At 40.8% G+C, this 21,783-nt stretch overlaps 1 protein-coding gene across 1 annotated transcript in view; it reads right to left on the bottom strand.

Moving 5' to 3' along the window:
- Positions 1 to 21,783, bottom strand: part of KLHL3 (kelch like family member 3) — a 122,701-nt gene that overhangs the window by 93,449 nt on the left and 7,469 nt on the right. Inside the window, exons 2-3 of the mRNA XM_023195669.3 lie at positions 13,391 to 13,510; positions 2,792 to 2,898 (exon numbers count right to left, since the gene is read on the bottom strand). Of these exons, the coding sequence (XP_023051437.1) occupies positions 2,792 to 2,898; positions 13,391 to 13,510 (227 nt within the window). The remainder of the gene's footprint in view (positions 1 to 2,791; positions 2,899 to 13,390; positions 13,511 to 21,783) is intronic.

Raw genomic sequence — 21,783 nt, 5'->3', positions numbered from 1 at the left:
GCCAGGCATGGTGGCACACACCTGTAGTCCCAGCTACTCAGGAAGCTCAGGCACAAGAATCACTTGAACCTACGAGGCGGAGGTGGCAGTGAGTTGAGATTGCACCACTATACTCCAGCCTGAGCAAAAGAGCAAGACTCTGTCTCAAAAAAAAAAAAAAAGAAGAAGACTATTCTACTGTACACAATGAATGCACTTATTTGTTAAAATATATATTTTATATATGTATACATTTATAAATATAAAATCTAAAAAGACCTAAACCATATTCTTACCTAGATATTGTAGTACACATAATTTCTTACTTATTGCTTGCCCACAGTTTCTGATTTTTATCTGTAATAAACACATGTGAATAGTATTTGGATGGATGGGTGAATGGATGGGTGGAAGGATGGTTGGTAACCAGGTTTAATGGAAGGCTTGGGCTGGGCATTGTATTACACTGCTTTCTTCTCTTGATTCTCCTCCGTCCCTTCAATTCCTAGAATCTAAGAATGCCCCAGAAGCACTTTTTCTTCCAATTTGTAAAATCACTTTGGTTTTGCTATGACACTTCCGCTACTTCAGAGGCAAGTTCATCAGCAAAAAGTGGAGCCAGCATGACAATTCATTGCAATTCCAAACAGATTCCTCTCTCAACACTGAACTTTCCAAACCCCACACACAAAGAATAACCGGCAGAGGTATTTATTGAAGTTATAGCTAAATAACTACTACAGACAAGATGAACTATTTTAAAATATAGATGGATGAAGGAAAGGGGGGAAAAAGGAAATAAAGGCCTTGCAACTAGAGTTTAAGACAACTCAAAAGGGAATGCAGCTCAAAATTTCCAGATACTAGCCGGGCGCGGTGGCTCAAGCCTGTAATCCCAGCACTTTGGGAGGCTGTGACGGGCGGATCACGAGGTCAGGAGATCGAGACCATCCTGGCTAACACGGTGAAACCCCGTCTCTACTAAAAAAAATACAAAAAACTAGCCGGGCGAGGTGGCGGGCGTCTGTAGTCCCAGCTACTCGGGAGGCTGAGGCAGGAGAATGGCGTAAACCCGGGAGGCGGAGCTTGTAGTGAGCTGAGATCCGGCCACTGTACTCCAGCCCGGGCGACAGAGCAAGACTCCGTCTCAAAAAAAAAAAAAAAAATTTCCAGATACTGAACTTAGCTAGTTTTCCAGGCTACAATGTGAAATTCCTGGCTCATGGATGAAAGTAAGGTAAGAGTAGCTTGGTCCACTTAGCAGAGGCATGACTCCAAGTTGAGACCAGCTCCTTCACATGACAAGTCAAGGGGGACACACATGTGACAAACTCTCAATGCACAAGTGCCAAGTCTCTCCCAACAAAACCAGTCTTTCCCAGCTGCGCACCATATTAGAAAAGGGTTACAGCCCATTCAGCAAAAATATGCCTGCACTCACCCATCATTAGCAAGCTTGTGTTCATTCTTCAGACATTCACGTATTCACTACCTCCTGTGGTGGGTATGGAGGATTCAACAATAACAAGACATGTTCCCCAAGTGCCCAAAGCTCACAGTAAGGTGCAGGAGACACTTCATTCACTCATTTAAAAAATATTTGTGTCCTGCCATGTACCAGGTGCTCAGTATATGGTAACAAACAAGCCCAACAAGGTCCCTGTCCTCATGGGGCTTACATTCTAGTGAGGAGAGACGGGTGAAAAACACATAACAACAAACCAAGATGATTTTCAGATGGTGATAAATGTTATGAAAAGATGAAGTCAAGTTATAGGATAGAGAGAGGCCTGGTGTGGAACTATGGTCAGAGTGGTGAGAGGGGGCCTGCCTGAGGAGGAGACATTTGCAGGATGGAAAGCAGTCAGTTACATGAGATACAGGGCATGGGCATTATAGATCCCAGGAACCAGACAATTATGCAGGGTGACAGTTGCCATACTTAGAGCAGGCACAGGCACTTGGAAAGCATGTAGAAGGAACACCTGACCCAGTCTGGAGGTCTCACCAAGCCCAGATGGCCTCCTTCTGTCAGCAGTGATTTATAGAGCACTGAAAGTACCTGGTTCAGGGGAGGTGCTGAGAGAAACTATAGACAGGAAGATTAGCCCGTGGGTTTCAGGTAATTCAATCTCAGAACTAACAGATGGGAAATATTTGGACAAGACTATTGGGCATGCCCAGTAAATAGGGACCCTGGAAAGTTGGCAAAGGTGCTGAAACTGAATGCCAGATATTGATTATACCTATTTCTCATCCCCCTCAAAATCCATCATCATTTTTCCAAATCTCCTCCACTCTGTAAAGACTAGAGGAGGCCCAGGGCCCCTGTCTGGAATGAAGGTCTAGGGAAGGACAATAGGTAGGCCAGCTGGTAAAGCACTGGGCCAGGTGCCAGGAAGCCAAGTCCCACTCATTCACTGTGACCTTGGGCAGGTCTCTTCCCTTGTCTCAGCCTCAGTGTCCTCCATCTGCAAAGTGAGAGATCAGAAGGCCTGGCCATGAGCCCGGGAGTCTACATTGTTAACAATCTCCCCCACATGATTATGGTGCAGGCTGAGTTTTGAGAACTAATGGACTATGTGAGTCTACCTTTTTTCCTCATGGTGGACACGGGCGACATGCCCAACTGGCCTGGACTTGGTTCCATCAAGTCCTCCATGGCACAAAGCACAATATCTGGCATAGAGAAGCCCCTCACGGTGGGCTAAGGGCTTTCTCTTTCCGCCCTCCCCTCATGTCACACCCCCAACATTCTCCCAGTGGGGCTGCAGCCCCATAACCATGGGTTAATGTTGGTCACTCACCATACCTGTGAACATCGCACAGAAGTAAGGGCTGCAGGCTGCCAGGACCACACGGTGGGCTTCTATCTCGACATCTTCTGCCACAATCATCACGTCACACAACAGCTGTTTACTGTAAGACACCAGTGAGAGGACAGGATGGGTCACAGCATGGACACCTACCCTCATCTTACAAGGGTATTTTTTTCTCCCACCCAGATTTCACACTATCACTATACAAAGCTGTCACAGGGACTTGCTCTATCTTGAGTTAGAGAGGGGGGTGGATTCATTGACTTTTCCAAGTCCCTGATAAACCTGACATTCATGCTTTCCTAAGGTCCATGGAGAGATCCAACTACTCTCTGGCTGTAAATTCTGGGCTGCTTCATTTATCTTCACCTCTCTGTTCCCCAATTCCATCAGCTCAGATTAAGAATTAGGGGTTTAGCGGCTCAGGGAACAGTGGCAAAAGCTTGGGGCTGTCATTTGAGTGACCGAATGAATGCTGAGGAACATGAGCATACCACTGAGTGTGTCACCAGCAAGACCAAGTACTAACAATTCCCCACGGGATCCACTGTATATGCAACACTAGTAAGAGGCAAGCCAGCCTTAGGTATTTCTCTTTCCACCCAGATTTAACACTTTCAACAAGAAGACTCTGCCTGCAAACACAGTGCTCCCTAAAGACCCTGTGCAAACTCCAGTCACTGAAATTATTAAAAATATTGTAATTACCTTTCTGTTTGTCACCCCCACTGAACTCAGAAAGGGACTTGTCTTATTTAATGTTGTATCCTAGACACCTGGCTGCATACCTAGCACATATTAGACGCTAAATTTTTACTGAATAAATAAATTAATGAATGAAATGTAATCAATCCACATTCATAGACAGAATGGAGATCTGACTACTTTAGAGATTGATAGGGTGCCACGAGCTTCCATCAACCCAAGAATTTTTCTTTCATCACTCTTCTAAGCTCTTATCATGACTGTTAACAATATAATAGTTAATATTTATTGAGTTACATGTGCCAGGCACTGTTCTAAGCACTTTTTTGCACATATTACTTCTTTTAATCCTCTCTACAACCCCATGAGATAGGGCTAATTGTTATGCCTATATTACAAGTGAAGAAACTGAGGTCCAGAGAAGTAATTTTCCCAAGGCCACACAGAAAAGGAACAGTGGAAACGGGATTTAAATGAAGGCAGCTGAAGCCCAGAACCCATGCTCTTAACTTGAGTGGTATCCTGATCACCACTCATCCCTCCTTGAGATTAAAGCACTGGAGAGAGGAGGAAAGACAAGGAGGACAAATCCACTTCAACTGTAAGCCACTAGTAGTGGTTGCTTGGCACGCTACCCTGGTTTGAGAGGGCTGAGGTCATGACTAGATTCTGTGTGAGAATGTTGAGGCCAATTAATGAGTCTGCCATGGTTGACAGATGGAAGAAAAGCTACATATTTGCTATCTCTGGTGCAGCACATTAAGTCACTGTCAACTACTAAGATATCTGTTTAGGTTCACCTATCAGAGAAATAGAATCACAAGGCCTGAGAAGGCTGGAGCTGCAAATGCTGTTAGAGATCATCTGGTCTATGAAACTCAGAGAGGTGAAAAAGATGCCCAAAGCCACAGAAGCCTAAGTCTTGAATCCAATTCTCCTTACTCCAGATATAGTAGCTTTTCCACAGTACCACAATGCCTCATGATTGGCTGACACTCAGAATGAGAAAAGACAGAAGACAGGTTAGCTCAACAGGGAGAAGTGGTCAGGAAGTAGAATAAGGTATCGTTAAGGAGGTTTCCTGGAAGGGTGAGACCTTTGGCAGCAAGAGGCAAAACCGGGGGATTGAGACTTTACCCTGCAATGGACAGCAGACCCTAATCACCAACTATATCAGGATAAACCAGTGCAACCAGGAACAGAACTGGCTCTGCCCCTAACTGGCTATGAGACCATGGGCAAATAAGCTCACCCCAGTTTCTCACCTGTTTTAGCTGCCTTTGGGACACATATCATGGGGGCTGAATGGGATTACAGGTGCCATCTGAAAATGGCCTTTTAGTCTCATTAAATTTTACTCTAAAAATGCATTTCCAACATGAATAGACTCATTTTGGACATTTTTACTTACATCAACAATTTTAGGAAGAAAATTGAATTATCACTGCTATTTAAGAGTAACCACACTTTGGGAGGCTGAGGTGGGCAGATCACTTGAGGCCAGGAGTTTGAGACCAGCCTTGCCAACATGGTGAGACCCCATCTCTACTAAAATTACGAAAAAAAAAAAAAAAAAAAATTAGCCCAGTGTGGTGGCAGATGCCTGTAATCCCAGTTACTAGGGAGGCTGAGGCATGAGAATCGCTTGAAACCCAGGAGGCAGAGGTTGCAGAGGGCCAAGATCATGCTACTACACTCCAGCCTGGGTGACAGAGCAAGACTCTGTCTAAAAAAATTAAAAAATAGAGTAACCGGTTACATTTTTTGGTAACTAATAAGAAAATTGTTGGCAGAGAAGAGTCAGAAATGCTGAACAAATGTTCAGTGCTAGGAGCTGAACAAACAATGTTAGGGTGTGTTATCTTGCACAAACCCAGGGAGCCTGACAATTTTTGAACAAATGGGAAAGAAACACAAGGGAATGAAGAATAAAGATGGAGAATCCAGTTAAGTAAATAAATGACAGCAGTTCTGATGGGTGGAAAGTGTATCTTAAGGCCAGAGAAATTCTAACCTGGGAAATTGGCCAAAAGAAACTTGCCAAATACTTAAGATGGGCTTTCCCTGGGGGTGGGGAAGTCTGTCTGCGCACTGGAGACATCTTTATGTATACATGCTACATGGAAGAGGGAAGTAGTAGCTCTAAAGCACTGCATGGCTCACAAGCACTCCTATTCAATTTACCTGGGATCCTACGGGATCCTTTTTACTGAGCTATCACTACTCCATCTTGAGGAGAGAAAAGTAGGACTAGACACTTTGCCATTTGTGGAAAAGTACAGTGTAGCTGTTAGGAAGGAGCTCAGGCTCTCAAATCAAACTTACCTGAGTTCAAGCCTCTCAAACCTCTGCCTCACCACTCTCTAGTGTAGCCAAGTATACAATGTCCCCAGAGTGTCACAGAATTAAGATGTGCTGTACATCAGGTAATGCATAGTGCTAATAGTAAATATTTAGCAAATGTTAACTTTTCATATTTTGAAAAAAAAATATATTTTAAAAAAGGGTTTTTTTTCAATTGCTTCACTTTTACTCCATATCTTCTTTTTTCCATATAATATTTCATTTAAGATTAGAGGTTAAGTTTTGAACATGTTAAGTTTGAGCTGCCCACTGGATGTGTAAGTAAGGTTACCAAGCAGGCAAGTGGTTACATGGTTCTGGAATTCAGACGTGTGAGATGGTTAAGAGGTTGAGGGGAGGAATAACCAGCAAAAAAAAAAAAAAAAGACAGTGTGTAGCTGGGTGCAGCGGTACACGCCTATAATCCTAGATGCTCAGGAGGCTGCAGTAGGAGGATTACTTGAGCCCAGGAGTTCAAGACCAGCCTGGACAACATAGTGAAACCCCATCTCAAAAAATATGACAGTGTGGTCTAGTATAGGATAGCTATATAGATCAATAAAATACAATTGAGAGTCCAGAAACAAACCCTCATATTTATGTTCAATTGATTTTTGACAAGGTGGAAAGATCGTTCAACTGGGAAAAAATAGTCTTTTCAACAAATGGTACTGGGACAACTGGATAGCCATATGCAAAATAATGAAGTTGGATCCCTACCTCACACCATATACAAAAATTTACTTAAAATGGCTCATAGATCTAAAAGTAAGAGCTAAAACTATAAAAACTCTTAGAAGAAAACACACGGGTAAATCTTCATGACTCCAAATAAGGCAATGGTTTCTTAGATATGACACCAAAAGCACAAACAATAAAAGAAACTGATAAATTAGGTATCAAAATTTAAAACACTTGTGCTTCAAAGGATGCCATCAGGATAATGAAAAGACAATCCATAGAATGAGAAACAAGTTTTTGCAAACCATCTACCTGATAATTAGCTTGTATCTAGAATATGTGAAGAACTCAAACTGTTACAACTCAATAATAAACAGAAAAATAACCTAATTAAAAATGAACAAGAGATTTGAACAAACATTTCTCCAAATAAGATTAGAAATAACCAAAGAGCTCATGAAAAGATGCTCAACATCATTAACAATCAGAGAAATGCAAATCAAAACCACAACAAGACACCACCTTACACTCATTAGAATGGCTATAATCAAAAGCACAAACAGTAACAAGTGTCAGAGAAGATGTGAAGAAATTAGAAGTTTCACTGCTGATGGAAATGTAAAATGGTGCAGCTGCTCTGAAAACAGTTTGGCAGTTCCTCCAAAGATTATAGTTGCCATATGACCCAATAATCTCATTCTCAGACATATACCTAAGAGAAACTAAAACATACATCCACACAAAAACTTGTACATGAATGTTCATAACAGCATTAGTTATAATAGCCAAAAGTCAAATGTGATATATCTATACAATGAAATATTATTCTGCAATAAAAAGGAATGATGTACTGAGACATGCTACAACATGAATGAACCTTAAATGCATTATGCTAAATGAAAGAAGCCAGATACAAAAGGCTATATATTGTATGATTTTTAAAACAGGCACATCTATAGAGACATAAAGTAGACTAGTGGTTGCTTAGGGCTGATGGGGAGTGGTGGTAAGGACAGGGTAAACTATGGAGGGGATGACTGCTAAGAAATACAGGGTTTCTATTTAGGGTGATGAAAATATTCTAAGATTGTGCTTGCACAACTCTGTGAATAAACTAAAAGCCATTAAACTGTATACTTTAAACAGGTAAATTGTATGGCATCTGAATTATGTCTTGATAAAGCTGTTACCAAAAGAAAAACAGAAAGCAATATGCTAAGATGGTTCATAACAATAATAAAAGCATAGTGACAGATCATCAAAAAAAAAAATGAGAGCAGAGAACTGTTTGCAATGGTGAAATGGGAGATTAAAATTGTCAAAATGAGAAAAGAAAGACTGCATGTGGATTCTACTCACTGGTTGTTCCATTCTCTCTGCCCTCTTCTTTTCAGGCCTGGTTAGGATGTGCTATTCTAAGAAGGCCCACAGTCCCCTTTGCTGGCTGAATGGTAAGTCAGGAGTAAGAGTCACTAGAGCTCTGCCACTCAGAAGCAGCAGCTGCGATCTGGCCACAGCAGAGCAACGAAGTGCAAAAGGAGGAAGAAGGCTTGGCAGTTACTATGCCAACAGCCATTCTCTACCATGGAGGTAAAAAGAATAGGAAACTCATGAATTTGTGATTCATAAATTGCAAATAACATGTGCTTGAACTCAAATAGCTTAAAATTAAGGGAAGGGAATGTGAAAGCAATGCAAGAAAGAATCCCAGATCCCTGGAATATCATGTAACATTTTAGTAGCTTAACCCCTGGATGGCAAGATGTTTTAGCCCAGACCTCCATAAGTATACCCAGCCTCTCTCTAGTTCCCAATAAACTCACTCAGATCAATAAAGTATCAATGCAGACCCCCTTCCTCCCTGCCACCCCTTTCCACTCTAGTTTTCAGAAGTTAGCCATTTAATTACCTTGGAATTTGATGTAGCCTTTCAACAACATGTGAATACAAGCTTCATTAAGGGCAAGATTTTGGTCCTCTTATCTCCTGCCATATTCCTGAACCTAGCACAGTGCTTAGCACATCATCATCATCATCATCATCATCATCATCATAGCTAATGCTTACAGAATATTCATTACGTACCAGAATCTCACAACAGTATCTAAGGAATATTATTATTATTATTCTACAGGCTGTTCAAATCAGCAATTCTACTTCTCTTCTATACAAATAATCATGAATGTGCACAAGTATCCAACAACAGTAATATATGTGTTGTCAGTGTTTTTAAGCACTTTATTCATTAATCTTCTTAACAAGCCAGCAAGACTGGTACTCTTATTAGCCTCATTTTATAGTTGACAAAAGTGAGATCAGAGAGATTAATTAACTTGTCTAGGGTCACACAATAAGTACTAGAGCCAAGATTTGAAACCAGAGTCTATGTTTGTAACCACTATGTTATATGGCTACAAAGACAACCATAGCAGGGGTTATTTATAGGAGGAACTGGGAAAACCTAGACATCTAACAATAGGGAACTGTTTTTAAAAAATAAATCAAAAATAGAATATCATTGATCCAATTAATATTGTAGAACAGTTAATGACACAGAAAAATGTGTTCAATATAGTGTTAAGTTAGGTTGAGACGTAAATTTCTTTTTTTTTAATGAGATGGGTCTCACTATGTTGCCCAGGCTGGCCTCAAATTTCTGGGCTCAAGTGATCCTCCTGCAAAGCTGGAATTACAGTCACAAACTCCCATGCCCAACTAAGGCACATGTTTGTTTGTTTGTTTGTTTATTTGTTTAAAAGAAGAGGAAACTTTATTTCTTTTAAAGGTTACGGCCTGCAGGGTGGCTATTCTGACAGGCTGGGAAGCACAGCCTCCAGTCAGAAGCCAGAAACAAGATATTTTGAGAGTGTGGCAAAAGAAACGGGAATTCATGCGATCAAGGTGGCCAAATACACATATTCAATAAGCTATTGAAGGAGCCATGAATATTTATGAAAGGAGAAACGTACACATGTGCAATTGAGGTTCTTGCTCTCCAACTTCAAAAACTGAGGTGATCAGAGGGCGGAGTTTTCAGTCCTCTGACGTTAAAAAGTGAAGCAGAGGCCGTGAAACCCCTTACTGCGCATTCTCAAAAAAGACTAGCCAGAACCACTCCTGTGGCCAGTGGTCTCTTATCAGGTAAAAAAGGAAGGACAGTGTCAGAAAGTTTGTTGATATCAGTGGTGGGGTCTTTTTTGTTAGAACCTTAGGGAGGAAAGCTTAATCACGGTCACCAAGGGAGGGGGTCTGACCACCCTCCCATCCCATCATGGCTGAGAACTCCATTTTCAAAGTTACTCAGGGGTCCCCTTGGCCAAGGGATGGTCTGTTCCAGTCCACTGCAGGACTTAAAATTTTATTTTTAATTTACATTCTCACCCTTTTAGACAAGATCTGCCAGGGACAGCATTGATGGCCAAACTTTCATTCTGTCCTATCTCTTTGCCAGGGTAGTGTGCCTGCCTGCCCCAGGTCCATCTTGTCCCTTGGTGGGACCCCTATGGCCAAGGACTTAGAGCCAAAAGACTTACAGCCAATTTAAATACTCTCGGTCAGATGGGAATGGAGGTGGGCAGGCACCCATCAAAACCCATAAAACTTTTTAAGCAACATAGCCAAAAACCAAAGCCAAAATGCAAAGTTACTAAATTAACTTATCTGTAAGTTCTATACATTGAACTACTGTAATCTTGGTCTTAGCTACAGACTTGTAGCCATTAGCTATATAAAACATAAACATTTGGCTGGGCATGGTGGCGGGTGCCTGTAATACCAGCTACTCGGGAGGCTGAGGCAGGAGAATTGCTTGAATCCAGGAGGCAGAGGTTGTGGTAAGCCGAGATCATACTATTGCACTCCAGCCCGGGCAACAAGAGCAAAACTCTGCCTCAAAAAAATAAATATAAAAATATAAAAATAAAAATAAATAAATATTTTGCTAAAATGATTTAAGCTAAGGAACGTAGAGACTTTTATTGTGCCACAGTGTCTTTTGCAATGAGACATATATTCTAAAGAAGAGAGGTATATTGTCCAAAGTATTACAATGGTTACCACTATGTACTAAAATTATAGATGACTTGTTGCTCATCTGTATATTCTAAATGTTCTATAACAAATATATTCCTTTTACAAAACAAAAATTAAAAGAAAAATGATAGGAAAATCTATACCTAAACCTGAATTAAAATTTTCCCAGCCAGTCAAATATATACAGATTATGGTCCATTTGAAAAAACACAAAAAGAGGGAGAATAAGATTATTCACTTAAATTTCAGCAAAGGACTATGTCTGGTATTAGAAATGTATTTCCCAAAACAAATTTCACAAAACACTTGGTCTATCTACAACCACCACCAAAGAAGACTCTATAGTCAAATATGTGTGGAAAACCCTTGATCAAGCAAGTTTAGTGCAGGACTTCTCAGAGCGTTTAATATGACAGTAGGCATTATGAACCTCAGAGAGGGGTACAGTATATAGCATTCTTCAAACTCATTGGGGCACAGAGCTCTTTTTTCTCACAGAGCATCTTAAGGGAACTAGCATTTCTCAGAACAGAGTTTGACAAATGCTGAATTATACAAAAGAGAAGAAGAAGCAGGACTGTTGGAGATGGCTAAATCTAAGTGAATCCTTTTAAGGAAAGAGAAAAACCTAGTAACTTGTAACAGAAGTAATGAGAACTTAGGATGTCTTTTTAAAAAAGTAATTAAGGAAAAGGGGGCTGGGCACAGTGGCTCATGCCCATAATCCCAACATTTTGGGAGGCCACGGTGGGAGGACTGCTTGAGCTCAGTAGTTCAAGGTCACAGTAAGCTGTGACTGGGACATTGCACTCCAGCCTAAGTGACAGACCAAGACTCTGTCTCTTTAAAAAACAAAACAAAACACACAAACAAAGAAAAGATGTTAGTAATAGAAAGCAAGGGTGCAGGGAATCTTGTGTACATATCTATTCCTAAATTCTCCCTTTCAGCCATCACTGGAGTTGACTATAATACCAGGCAAAATAAGGCCTGGTGAAAGACTCCTCAATCAGACAAAGGGCACAAGCCATACCCAAAAGAACTAAATGAGGAATTTCAATAGTGTCTAGGGAATACAAGACAAATTCTTCAGTTAACAAGAGAACCATGCCCATAAGCATGGACATCAGCACAGCCCGATGCCTAAGACAGCTATGAGCAGAGCTTCCAGGAAATCTGGCAGGAGGCCTAATAAAAATTGAGCAGTAGAGCATAAGGCAAATTTAATTTAACGTGGTTATTAATGCCAAAGACTAGGCCCTGTAGAAAGGAGAAATAAGAAAACAAACATAGAATCAGGTAGAACTTTTGTTTAAAAGTAGTTCAACTCCCCACTCAACACACACTTCTTTGGCTATGTGCCATTTTCTCTGCCTGGAAGGCTTCTCCCTATCCCCCCTACCCTTCATTTCTCTAACTCTTATTTGTCATTCAAAATTCAGCTCAAGCATCAACCCTCTTCTCCAAAGTTCCCACCTGTCATACTTGCTTCTGTAGCCCTCTTTAAGAAACAAATAATTATTGCGTACCTACCACCTGTCAGGCAGTGGATGCATTCCTCCATCATAATACCTATTCGTACTACGGAAGGATTATTTTCATTGACCTATTTATATTTTTTACTTTGTACCCCACTGACTCATTCTAAGGCCTAGCCAGTGCCTCTGGGCATCTTTGGTGAATCAATAGAAGCGCCTATGAAGTGCCAGGTGCTAGAGATAAAAATTACTCAAAAGTTGCCTCTGCCTTCAGAGAGTTCATGAGCTACACAGAAAAGATGAAATAAACAATTACACCTCATAACAGGATGAAGTATGCAGTAAATAATTGCATGGGCAAAGGAAGCTTCTGAGCTCTCTGGTAAAGAAGAGATCATGTGCACAGGCTTTGTACAAAAAAACATGTACAGAAACATATGTTCAGCGCTCTGAACCTGCCTTATAACAAGCTTGTCAAACATGCACATTGGCCTTACAAACGGCCTGTGTACCCCTCACTGTTAGCTCAGAGAGGATGTGTATATTCACATTTCATTTCTCTCTTTACATTTAAGGAGCCAGGTATTCTTCCACCCATGTGGTTGTCTTGCCAACCTACGTTCAGACCAGTAAAAGAGAGAGTGAAACCAGAAGAAAATACATGACATCCAGTCTTTAATCTGCAATTGTGTGTGGGTGTTGCAATCATTCTATTACTGGTTTCCAAGTAGCTCGTTCTGTTGGAAATCAAGTTTATGAACAGACTTGCTGTAACCATAAAGGATTTTTCCCCTGTGATTAATCATTAAAATGATAGGTGTTAAATACATACAAAGGAAAGACAGTTTTCTGGCAAAGTCATTCTGTCTCAAGCAGAGTTTGAAAGGGGAAACCTGCCAGGTGTGGTGGCTCACACCTGTAATCCCAGCACTTTGGGAGGCTGAAGCAGGTGGATCACAAGGTCAGGAGTTCGAGACCAGCCTGACCAACATGGCGAAACCCCATCTCTACTAAAAATACAAAAATTAGCTGGGCATGGTGGCATGCACCTGTAATCCCAGCTACTCGGGAGGCTGAGGCAGGGGAATTGCTTGAACCTGGGAGGCAAAGGTTGCAGTGAGCTGAGATGACATCACCTGCATTCTAGCCTGGGTGACAGAGCGAGACTCCATCTCAAAAAAAAAAAAAAAGACAGAGAGACAGAGAGAAAGAAAGGGGAAACCAAGTGACTGAGAGTGGGTGGAAAGAGTCAGAATTCCCTAAGTGGTCATATTCTGACTTCTATTCTCAGTCCTTGATGAAGCTCATGGACAAGTTCCTTCTGCAAGGGCACAGACAAGATAGAAAAAGTACCTCCGCAGTTCATTCATAACCTTGAATGCTTTCCCCATGTGGGCAGGGTTGACAGTGATCGTCCTCTGGTTCTTCTCATCATCTCCAGCCTGTATCAGAGTCTGGGAGCTCAGCTTGATGCTGTGAACAGGAAGGAAGAGGGAGGGAAAGAGAATCACTCATCGGTAAACCCATTCATCCAACTACCAAAAGCTCATGCATTTACCCACCCACCAGAGGCATCGATCAGCCTCTTCTCACACAGACCCAGTAGGAAAGACAATGTACTGGGAATTTCTTTGCATCTTCCAATGCAAAATGCATTCCTCTGAGGGGTAAGTCATAGTTCAGCTTCTTCCACCAAGTACTGTGTGATTTTGTGTGAGGTCCTTATTCTCCATCTCTCCATCCTGAAAATTGAAGGGGACTAAGCACTCTATCAGTCACTTCACAGGTTTGTTTGTTCATTAAACAGGCATTTACTGGAGGCTACTATGTGCCAGGCACACATTTAGATTTAAGGGAAACAAAACAATAGACAAAGCCACCGTCACTACCCTCACAAAGCTTAGAGTTCAGTAGAGGAGAACGCCAAGTAAACATTTAAACATCACATCTTAAGTATTATGATTTGATAGAAGCTACACAAGCACAGGGGATGGCCAACTCGTCCCAGTGATGACAGGTTGATGGAAAGCTTCCTAGAATCTGAGACCTGAAGAAAGAACAGAAACAAGCCAGGTAAAGAGAAAGAAGATTATTCCAGGCAGAGGAAACAGTATACACATAGACCTGGAGGAGAAAAAGCACAAAGTGTGTTCAAAGTACTGGCAGTTCAGTAAAACTAGAGGAGAGTAAAAGAGGGACTATCAAGAGAAAAAACTAGAAGACTGAGCAGCCTTTTAAGTGTCATATAAGCAAAGCTAAGAAGTTTGGATTTCTTTCTAAAATAATGAGAAGTCATCAAAGGGTTTTAAACAGAGAATTAGGACAGAAAGCAGGTAAACAAATCTGTGCTTTAGAAAAATCACATTGGCTACACTCCAAGAAGCAGTGGAACAGCAGCAAAAGCTTTTGGGAAACTGTAATCCCATAGAAAGACAAAAGGATTATAAGTATTATGGAAAGAAAAGCTATCTGTGTAGACTAACGGAGTAAGTAAAATCTAGCAAGAGTCAACCATAATCTCAATGCCTTCTCTACTGAAATCAAGAGACAAGAGTATGGTGGCTCATGCCTGTAGTCTCAGCTACTCAGGAGGTTGAAGTAGGAGGACTGCTTGAGCCCAGGAGTTTCATGCCATTGCACCCCAGACTGGGCAACAGAGCAAAACTCTGTCTCTTAAAAAAAAGTGAAAGAGAAAGACAAAATAATTCAAATCCCTGTGGGGTGCCAGCTAGTTACCCAACAATTCCTGAGCAACATCTTTCAACTTCACGGAAGCTGGAAAAAAGGAATCAAAAGAATGAGCAAGGAAAGGTGTTTCTCCCCAAATTGGTGAAACCATTCAGCTCCCAAGTCAAGTGTGAGACCTTGGAGTTACCTGTTTGAACCAGGCAAAGCTTTGCTTTGCTCCTAGGAAAACAGAACCTTCTCCACTTGTGTAGATTCGGGGACCCATAGTTCACTCCAACTCTAGGACAATGACGGTACTCTCCTTTGATTTTCCCTAGTGAGCCTCTATCCACGCTACCACTTAACTTTGCAGACTGGCTAGAGAAAGAGGCTTCTATGATTGAGAGTATATTTTAGAGGCCTGAGAATCACTACAGATCTCACACTGGAATTCGTAACTACCGGAACATTCAAATACAACCAGCATGGCAGACCCACAGCTTGTCTGACCATAACAGACTCCTCTTTTGACTGCCTTCCCCACTGTCAGTTCATCATGCAAATGTAAGCCATGAATATCTGAACTTTGGGACTGTCTGGATTCTGTGTACAAGGAAGTTAGCTGAGCAGAGGAAGATGTGCACAAAGGAGGATGCTTAGAGTTGTGTGTTTAAAGCAGGTAAAGAAAGTCTCAAGCCAGAAAATGTGATCAGAGAGGGGAAGCAACCAGCAAAGACGAAAAATTTCTTCAAAAGATGAGAAATTCCATAAGCATAATTTATTTTATGGTGTCTTTCTTCACTACAAAGCTAGAAAAATATTATCTTCTATGTTCTACTAAAGGTTTACCATTTTTGCTTTTAGTATTTAAGCCCTTATTTCATCTGATACTGATTTTTTCTCTTTTTTTGAGATAGTTTCATTCTGACATCCAGACTGGAGTGCAGATCTCAGCTCAACCTCCGCCTCCTGGGTTCAAGTGATTCTCGTGCCTTAGCTTCTCAAGTAGCTAGGATTACAGGTGTGCACCACCATACCTGGCTAATTTTTGTATTTTTAGTAGAGATGGGGAGTTTTACCATATTGCTCAGGCTGTTCTCAAACTCCTGGCCTCAAGTGATCTGCTCACTTCAGCCTCCCAAAGTGCTGCGATTACAGGCGTGAGCCACTGTGCCAGGTCCTGATACTGATATTTATGTCAGGATATGACATAGGGATCTAATTTTCTCCATAAATTCAATGTATTTAAAACTTTTTATTTTTCTCATGCATCTGAGGCCATATATTAAAGTTCCAGATATAAAGAGATTTATTTCTTGACTTACTAACCTATTCCACTGGTCAGTTTGTCTGTCTCTGTATCAGTACCACATGATTTCTGTAGCTTTATAATAAGGTCTGATATCTGACAGGAAAAGTTCCCAATCCTATCATTATTTTTGAGAAGTGTCTTGACTAGCTTGTCAAATTCCGTAAAGAACTCAAGTGGGATTTTGATAAAAACTGCATTGAACTTATAGATCAATTTGGATAGAACCATCATTTTTCTGATACTATGCCCTCCTATCCATGAACATAGAATATCTCTCCATTTATTTAAGTCTTCTTTAATGTCACTCAAACTTTTAGATTTTCCTGTATGAAGACCTTACACATGTTTGATTAGATTTATTCCTAAGTACTTTATGGTTTTTATTGCTCTTTTGTAATAGAAATGATGTATTTTTAAATTATGTTCTCTGATTGTTACGGTCTATAAAATGCAATTGATTTTTGCAAATTGATCATATATCCAGCCGTTGCCAATGTTCCTATTATTCCCAACTATTTGAACATAAATTAGGTGTCCTATGTAGACAGTCATATTATCTGCATATAATGCCAGAGACTTTTCTCCTATCAAATTCTTAGGCCTCTAATTTCTTTTTTGAAAAAAGTTTGCACTGGCTAGGATGGTCACACAATGTCAAACAGAAAGGATGCTAATGAGTAGTATTGTCATATCCTTGCTTTTAAAGATGTTTCTAATGTTCCCCCATTATGTATGTTTGTTACAGGATTATTGTAAATGTTTTTCATCAGATTAAGAAAATTCCCTTCTATTTTTATTAAGAGGTTTTAAGTCATAAAGTTATGCTAAATTTTATCAAATGTCTTTGTGTATCTAATGAGATGTTCATTTGGGTTTTTTCCTTTAATCTTGTAATGTGATGAATGACACATATATTTTCTAATACTAAACCATACTTGCATCCTTGGGATAAATCTACAAACTGTAAAATACTCTATAAGTATTCATTATAAATATTGTCTTCAAACTGTGGAGAGACTTAAAAGCCAGGATGAGAAAGCATAATTTGGTATGGATCAGGGAACCACTGAAGGTTCTTGACAGGGAATTAGTAAGATTAAAGCACAGAAGAGCCTAGTGAACAGATATTATTAGCTTCACTTCAAAGATATAGAACAGGTATAAACTAAAAAGAGCCATTTTAGAAGCACTGACACAATCTCCAGTGTAGCTAGGGAGCAGGAAATCTCACTCTTCTAGTGTGTTGCTCTTTGCACTTTCCAAAATGGTCCAATAACGATGTATCCTTGTTAATACAATGTTGTGTTTACCAAAAGGTCTCAAACATAGATTGCCTATTATCAGAGGATCAATGTTCAACAAAATATAATTCACACTAGAGCCTCCCTGAAAGAGCAAGTGACTTGCTGATGACCATAGGGCTGGCTAGGGAAAGATATCGGTTTCCCCAAATCCATTCAGAGCCCTTTCCACCCTTGATGCACAGGCAAGGCTTGACATCTGAAGGAACCCAAGGTTCCTTTCTTCCCCTGCTCCTCCATGAAAAGACACAGGGAGTTTGGAAGAGATTCTGAGTCCCTGGTCTCTGGAAGGTACAAGCTTCTTGGCAACTCATTAACCTTCCAGAGAACAAGAAATTAAGAAAAGAACATCTGAGGGCCCAGAGACGTTCAAAAAAATATTTACAAGATTGTACAAATAGTAAGTGGTAGAGATGGGATCTGAGTTTAGGTATCCTATACTTGAAGCTCACAACTTATACCCTCCAGCAATATAGTTCACACATGTACACAAATGCACATATATATACGTATTTCTCAACCTAAGGTCACATGCCCAAGAACAGAGTTGCTAGATCTTAACATTTCATCCCCTAAACCTTTTTCTCTCCATTCATACCAGATCTTAACTACTTAACCCTCAATAGATTGCCCCATCCCCACGCTATCAAGTCCCAATCCCAAGAATTCTCAGTTCTTGTTCCCAAATAAGGCTAGAGGATCCCCTCTCCTCATCTGTGAAACCCAGACCACACTAAGGTATATTCCCACTATCTTGTTCAAGTCTAATACCATACTTTTCACCCTATCCAGACCCAACCAAAATCACACACACACACACACACACACACACACAATTTTCCAGGCAGACTCAGCCACAAGATGTTTTCTGTTGAAAGGCATTTCACAATAAATGCCCTTACTCTAAGCATAAAATGGTTGATTTCACCAAGAGCAAAAACTGGCCCCAGATTCTACTAAAAACCGTAATAATGTTAATTTATATGTGCCCCTCCCACCAGACCTGCAGCTGAAGCTGCTAACCAAAGGAACCTTCATCTGTATCCCACTGTCCAGGGTTCCAGCAACATTCAAGTTGAGCAGCCATATTTAAGATTCAAATGGGTCAACAATCGTAGATATAGTGAGAAAGTATGGGCCAGACAGAATCTTTGCTCTTTGCTGTAGAAACACACAGAAATGATCATCTAAGCCATTTTCTAAATAAGCTGCAGCACAATCAGAACACATAAATCTAGTCAACTTTTCAAAGCATCAGATACCTGGCTTAATACTTTAATTAATTTCCACACTGGCCTGTTACTAGTAAACTTGCTTATATGAACCACTACTGGTGCCATGATGAACACACTGCAGTGGATGATTCCTTCAACAGTCCACAGAAAGGGTGTCCAAATTGGTTCCGACTTACCTCACACTCACAGATACCCACTGACCCCATCCAGGAAGACATACATGTGAGACAGTCAAGCTTCATGGCCATAAGGATAGACATAGTTGGCCCTTCTTTCCTGGGCTTTCAGCTTCTCTTTTCCCTTGACTTAGACTGTTACAGTGGCCTCCCACCTGCTGTTCCCCACTCTAGATACTCTCCCTCCAAGTACTTCCTGCACACCATTGCCAAACTCATCCTTCTAAAATGTCATCTGACCATGACTTTCAGATCCTCACTGCACATAGGTCTCTTCAGGGGCTATGAGGTTTATGAGCTGAAGCTTCAGTCACAGCCCTCTGCCTCCATTTGTTCTATATGTTGAGTGTCCAAATAAAATTTCCTTTCAAAGGACTCTATAGCTAAAAAGCTGAAAAATCATCAGTCTACAGGATAAAGTCATGATTCTTGCCTAGTGTTCAAGGACTTCCTTGACCTGGACTGAACCTAAATGCCAGCCTTACCTCTCTCGCTTACTCAAATATTTACTAAGTACCTATTATGTGCCACGCAGATGAACTATTCACTGCAGACACCTAGATTTCCCTTCTCTTTCTCTGTATCATAATCTAAATACCTGTTATTTGAGGACCAATTAAGCTTTGCCTCCTCCATGAAGCCCTTGGGATACATCAGTTCTAAGTGAGCTCTTCCTTCTCTGAATTCCTGTAGTATTTCTAGCCTGTAACTCAGCTGGCACATAGAATTCTGCCTTATGCCTGATTACTTCTTCATGGTACAAATCCAACCACCTACCTGCCTCACACTAGATTCAACATACCTGGAAGGCAAGGAACATGTGTCTGAGGACTCTGTATAGCTTAGCCTCCCCAGCATGAGGCCAAGCCCACAGCAGGTCCTCATTACATATTTGTCATCTGAACTCTACCTGAAAACCCTTCACTTGTCTTTATAAGAGTTAGATGATAGAGCAGAAGGGGATAGTCTGACCAATACTTTTATTTTTTTAATGAAAGTAGAGTTGGCCTTCAGAGTTAAACAATAAAGAAATAGACATAAAATAGTAATTATAAAAGTTATAGATAAAAATATATAAGCTCTAAAAATTAGGCCCTCTTTCAGCACCACACCTTCCAAAGCCTTCTTTCCTGCCCTCCTCTATCCTCTAAATTCCAGATCCATATATCCAATGTCTTATTTGAGTCCCCTAGATTTTACACAGGTAACTCATACTTAGTCAAAATTTAAGTTCCCTACCCTCTCTTAAGCCTGCTACTCTTTCTGTATTCTCTATCTCAGAGGCATAACCAACCACCCAATCACCTATCCAAGTCAAAAACTGGGGTGTTATCCTTGATATCTTCCTCCCTTTCTCTCTCTCACTCCTCACATACAGCCATAAATCATATCAATCCTATGTCCATTAATATCCCTGCACCCCATTTCCTTCTCACTTTCCCTACCACCACAACCCCATTCCAGGCCATCATTGTTTCTTGCCAGGATTATTCTAATAACCTCCTCCCAGACTCCAGAGGGCCCTTTCCAAAGTGTCAGTGTGTTCAAGGCATGTTCTACATGAAGCTTCACTGATTCTTCACTGCATTCAGAATAAATCTCAGGGACCTAGCCTGGCCCTTAATTCCAATCGTTGCCCTGAAGACTTCTCATTACTGTAATACTAAAATACTTGCAATAGCCAAAATACACTAGGCTGTCTGCCTTGTGAAGTTTTGTCTGACTAGAAAACTGTTCTATCCTATTCCCCACTCACTCTCCCCTGTGTCTAGCTAGTTCCTACCAGCCTTCAAGCCTCTTCCCTGAAGCCTTCCCTCTCTTACTCCACTACTCACTACATTAGTTAAAATCTAGTGGGAAACTAGGTTAGTTTCCCCTCTTCTGCATTCCCACAGTACTCTGTGCTTCCTTCTGTATTGTATTCTAATTACCTCTTACTTATCTGTCTGCCCCACACAGTTCGTGCTGGTAAATGTTTAACAGTTCGTTGGGAGGAAAGGAGTCCTGATTTACAACATTTGCCAATTTCCAGAGTGTAAATACTCCCACCATGGCAGATTTTAAGCTACCAACATGATGCCACCGAACATTAGATTTGGGAAGAGATGTGCAACAGCACACCATTATATCACTGTATAGTATTTCTACAGCAAGACGCAATAGACACAACCTCAAAGCCCTAGAAGATTATAGTAAAAATAATGAGAAAGTGATGAGTTTGGGGTACTTTATTACATTCAATTTTAATATAATTTATGTTACATAATTTAATTGTTAAAAATAGCAACATTTAATAATTGGCTCACAAAATTCCTGAAAATTTAACAAACAGCTTTTGCAAGTGGGTGAGTGCTGACTCCAGTACACTGCTGCCCCCTCTAGATTGTGAGCTCCATGAGAACCAAGGCAGTATCTCAGTTGCCTCTAAATTCTTAGCTTCTGTCACATGATAGGTGCTCAATAAATAATCAATGAGTAAATTAATTGATAGATAAGTAAATTAGGTTTAACTACTGACCACTGTAGCTTTCCTTACTCCCCTTCATTAAAATACTGATGGCTTTGTCCTCCTCAACCTCCTCTCCGTAACCCCTCCAACCCGCATTCAGAGAGGAGTACTTTCTTAGGCAGCCCAGTCCCCTGCATTGATGACACAGAATCAGGAGGACGGGGGTGAGAGAAAGCCAGCAACAACTGGAGAAGAGGGAAGAAAGGCAGATGGGTTGCTGCTTACTGTGTCAGTTCTTAGAGTCTTTCTATTGCTGAGGAAAATGGAGCAGTGAATGGAAAGCAAAGGATACTAAAAAACATGCTAGAAAGGCAGGAGAGAGAAGAGTCTCCAAGCAGGCTGATTGTGCAGTAATGTTTGGGGGAATCTAACAAATGAGGAGCTCCAAATGATGAGAACTCATGGACACAAAGAAGGGAACAACAGACACTAGGGCCTACTTGAGGATAGAGGGTGGGTGGAGGAAGAGGAGCAGAAAAAATAACTATTGGCTACCTGGGTGATGACAGGTACTAATCTGTACAACAAACCTCTGTGACATAAGTT

Source organism: Piliocolobus tephrosceles, chromosome 4 (assembly GCF_002776525.5).
Source record: "Piliocolobus tephrosceles isolate RC106 chromosome 4, ASM277652v3, whole genome shotgun sequence".
Lineage (NCBI taxonomy): Eukaryota > Metazoa > Chordata > Mammalia > Primates > Cercopithecidae > Piliocolobus > Piliocolobus tephrosceles.
The sequence above is the reverse complement of the archived record's forward strand: the minus strand, read 5'-3'. Positions and strand labels throughout refer to the sequence as shown.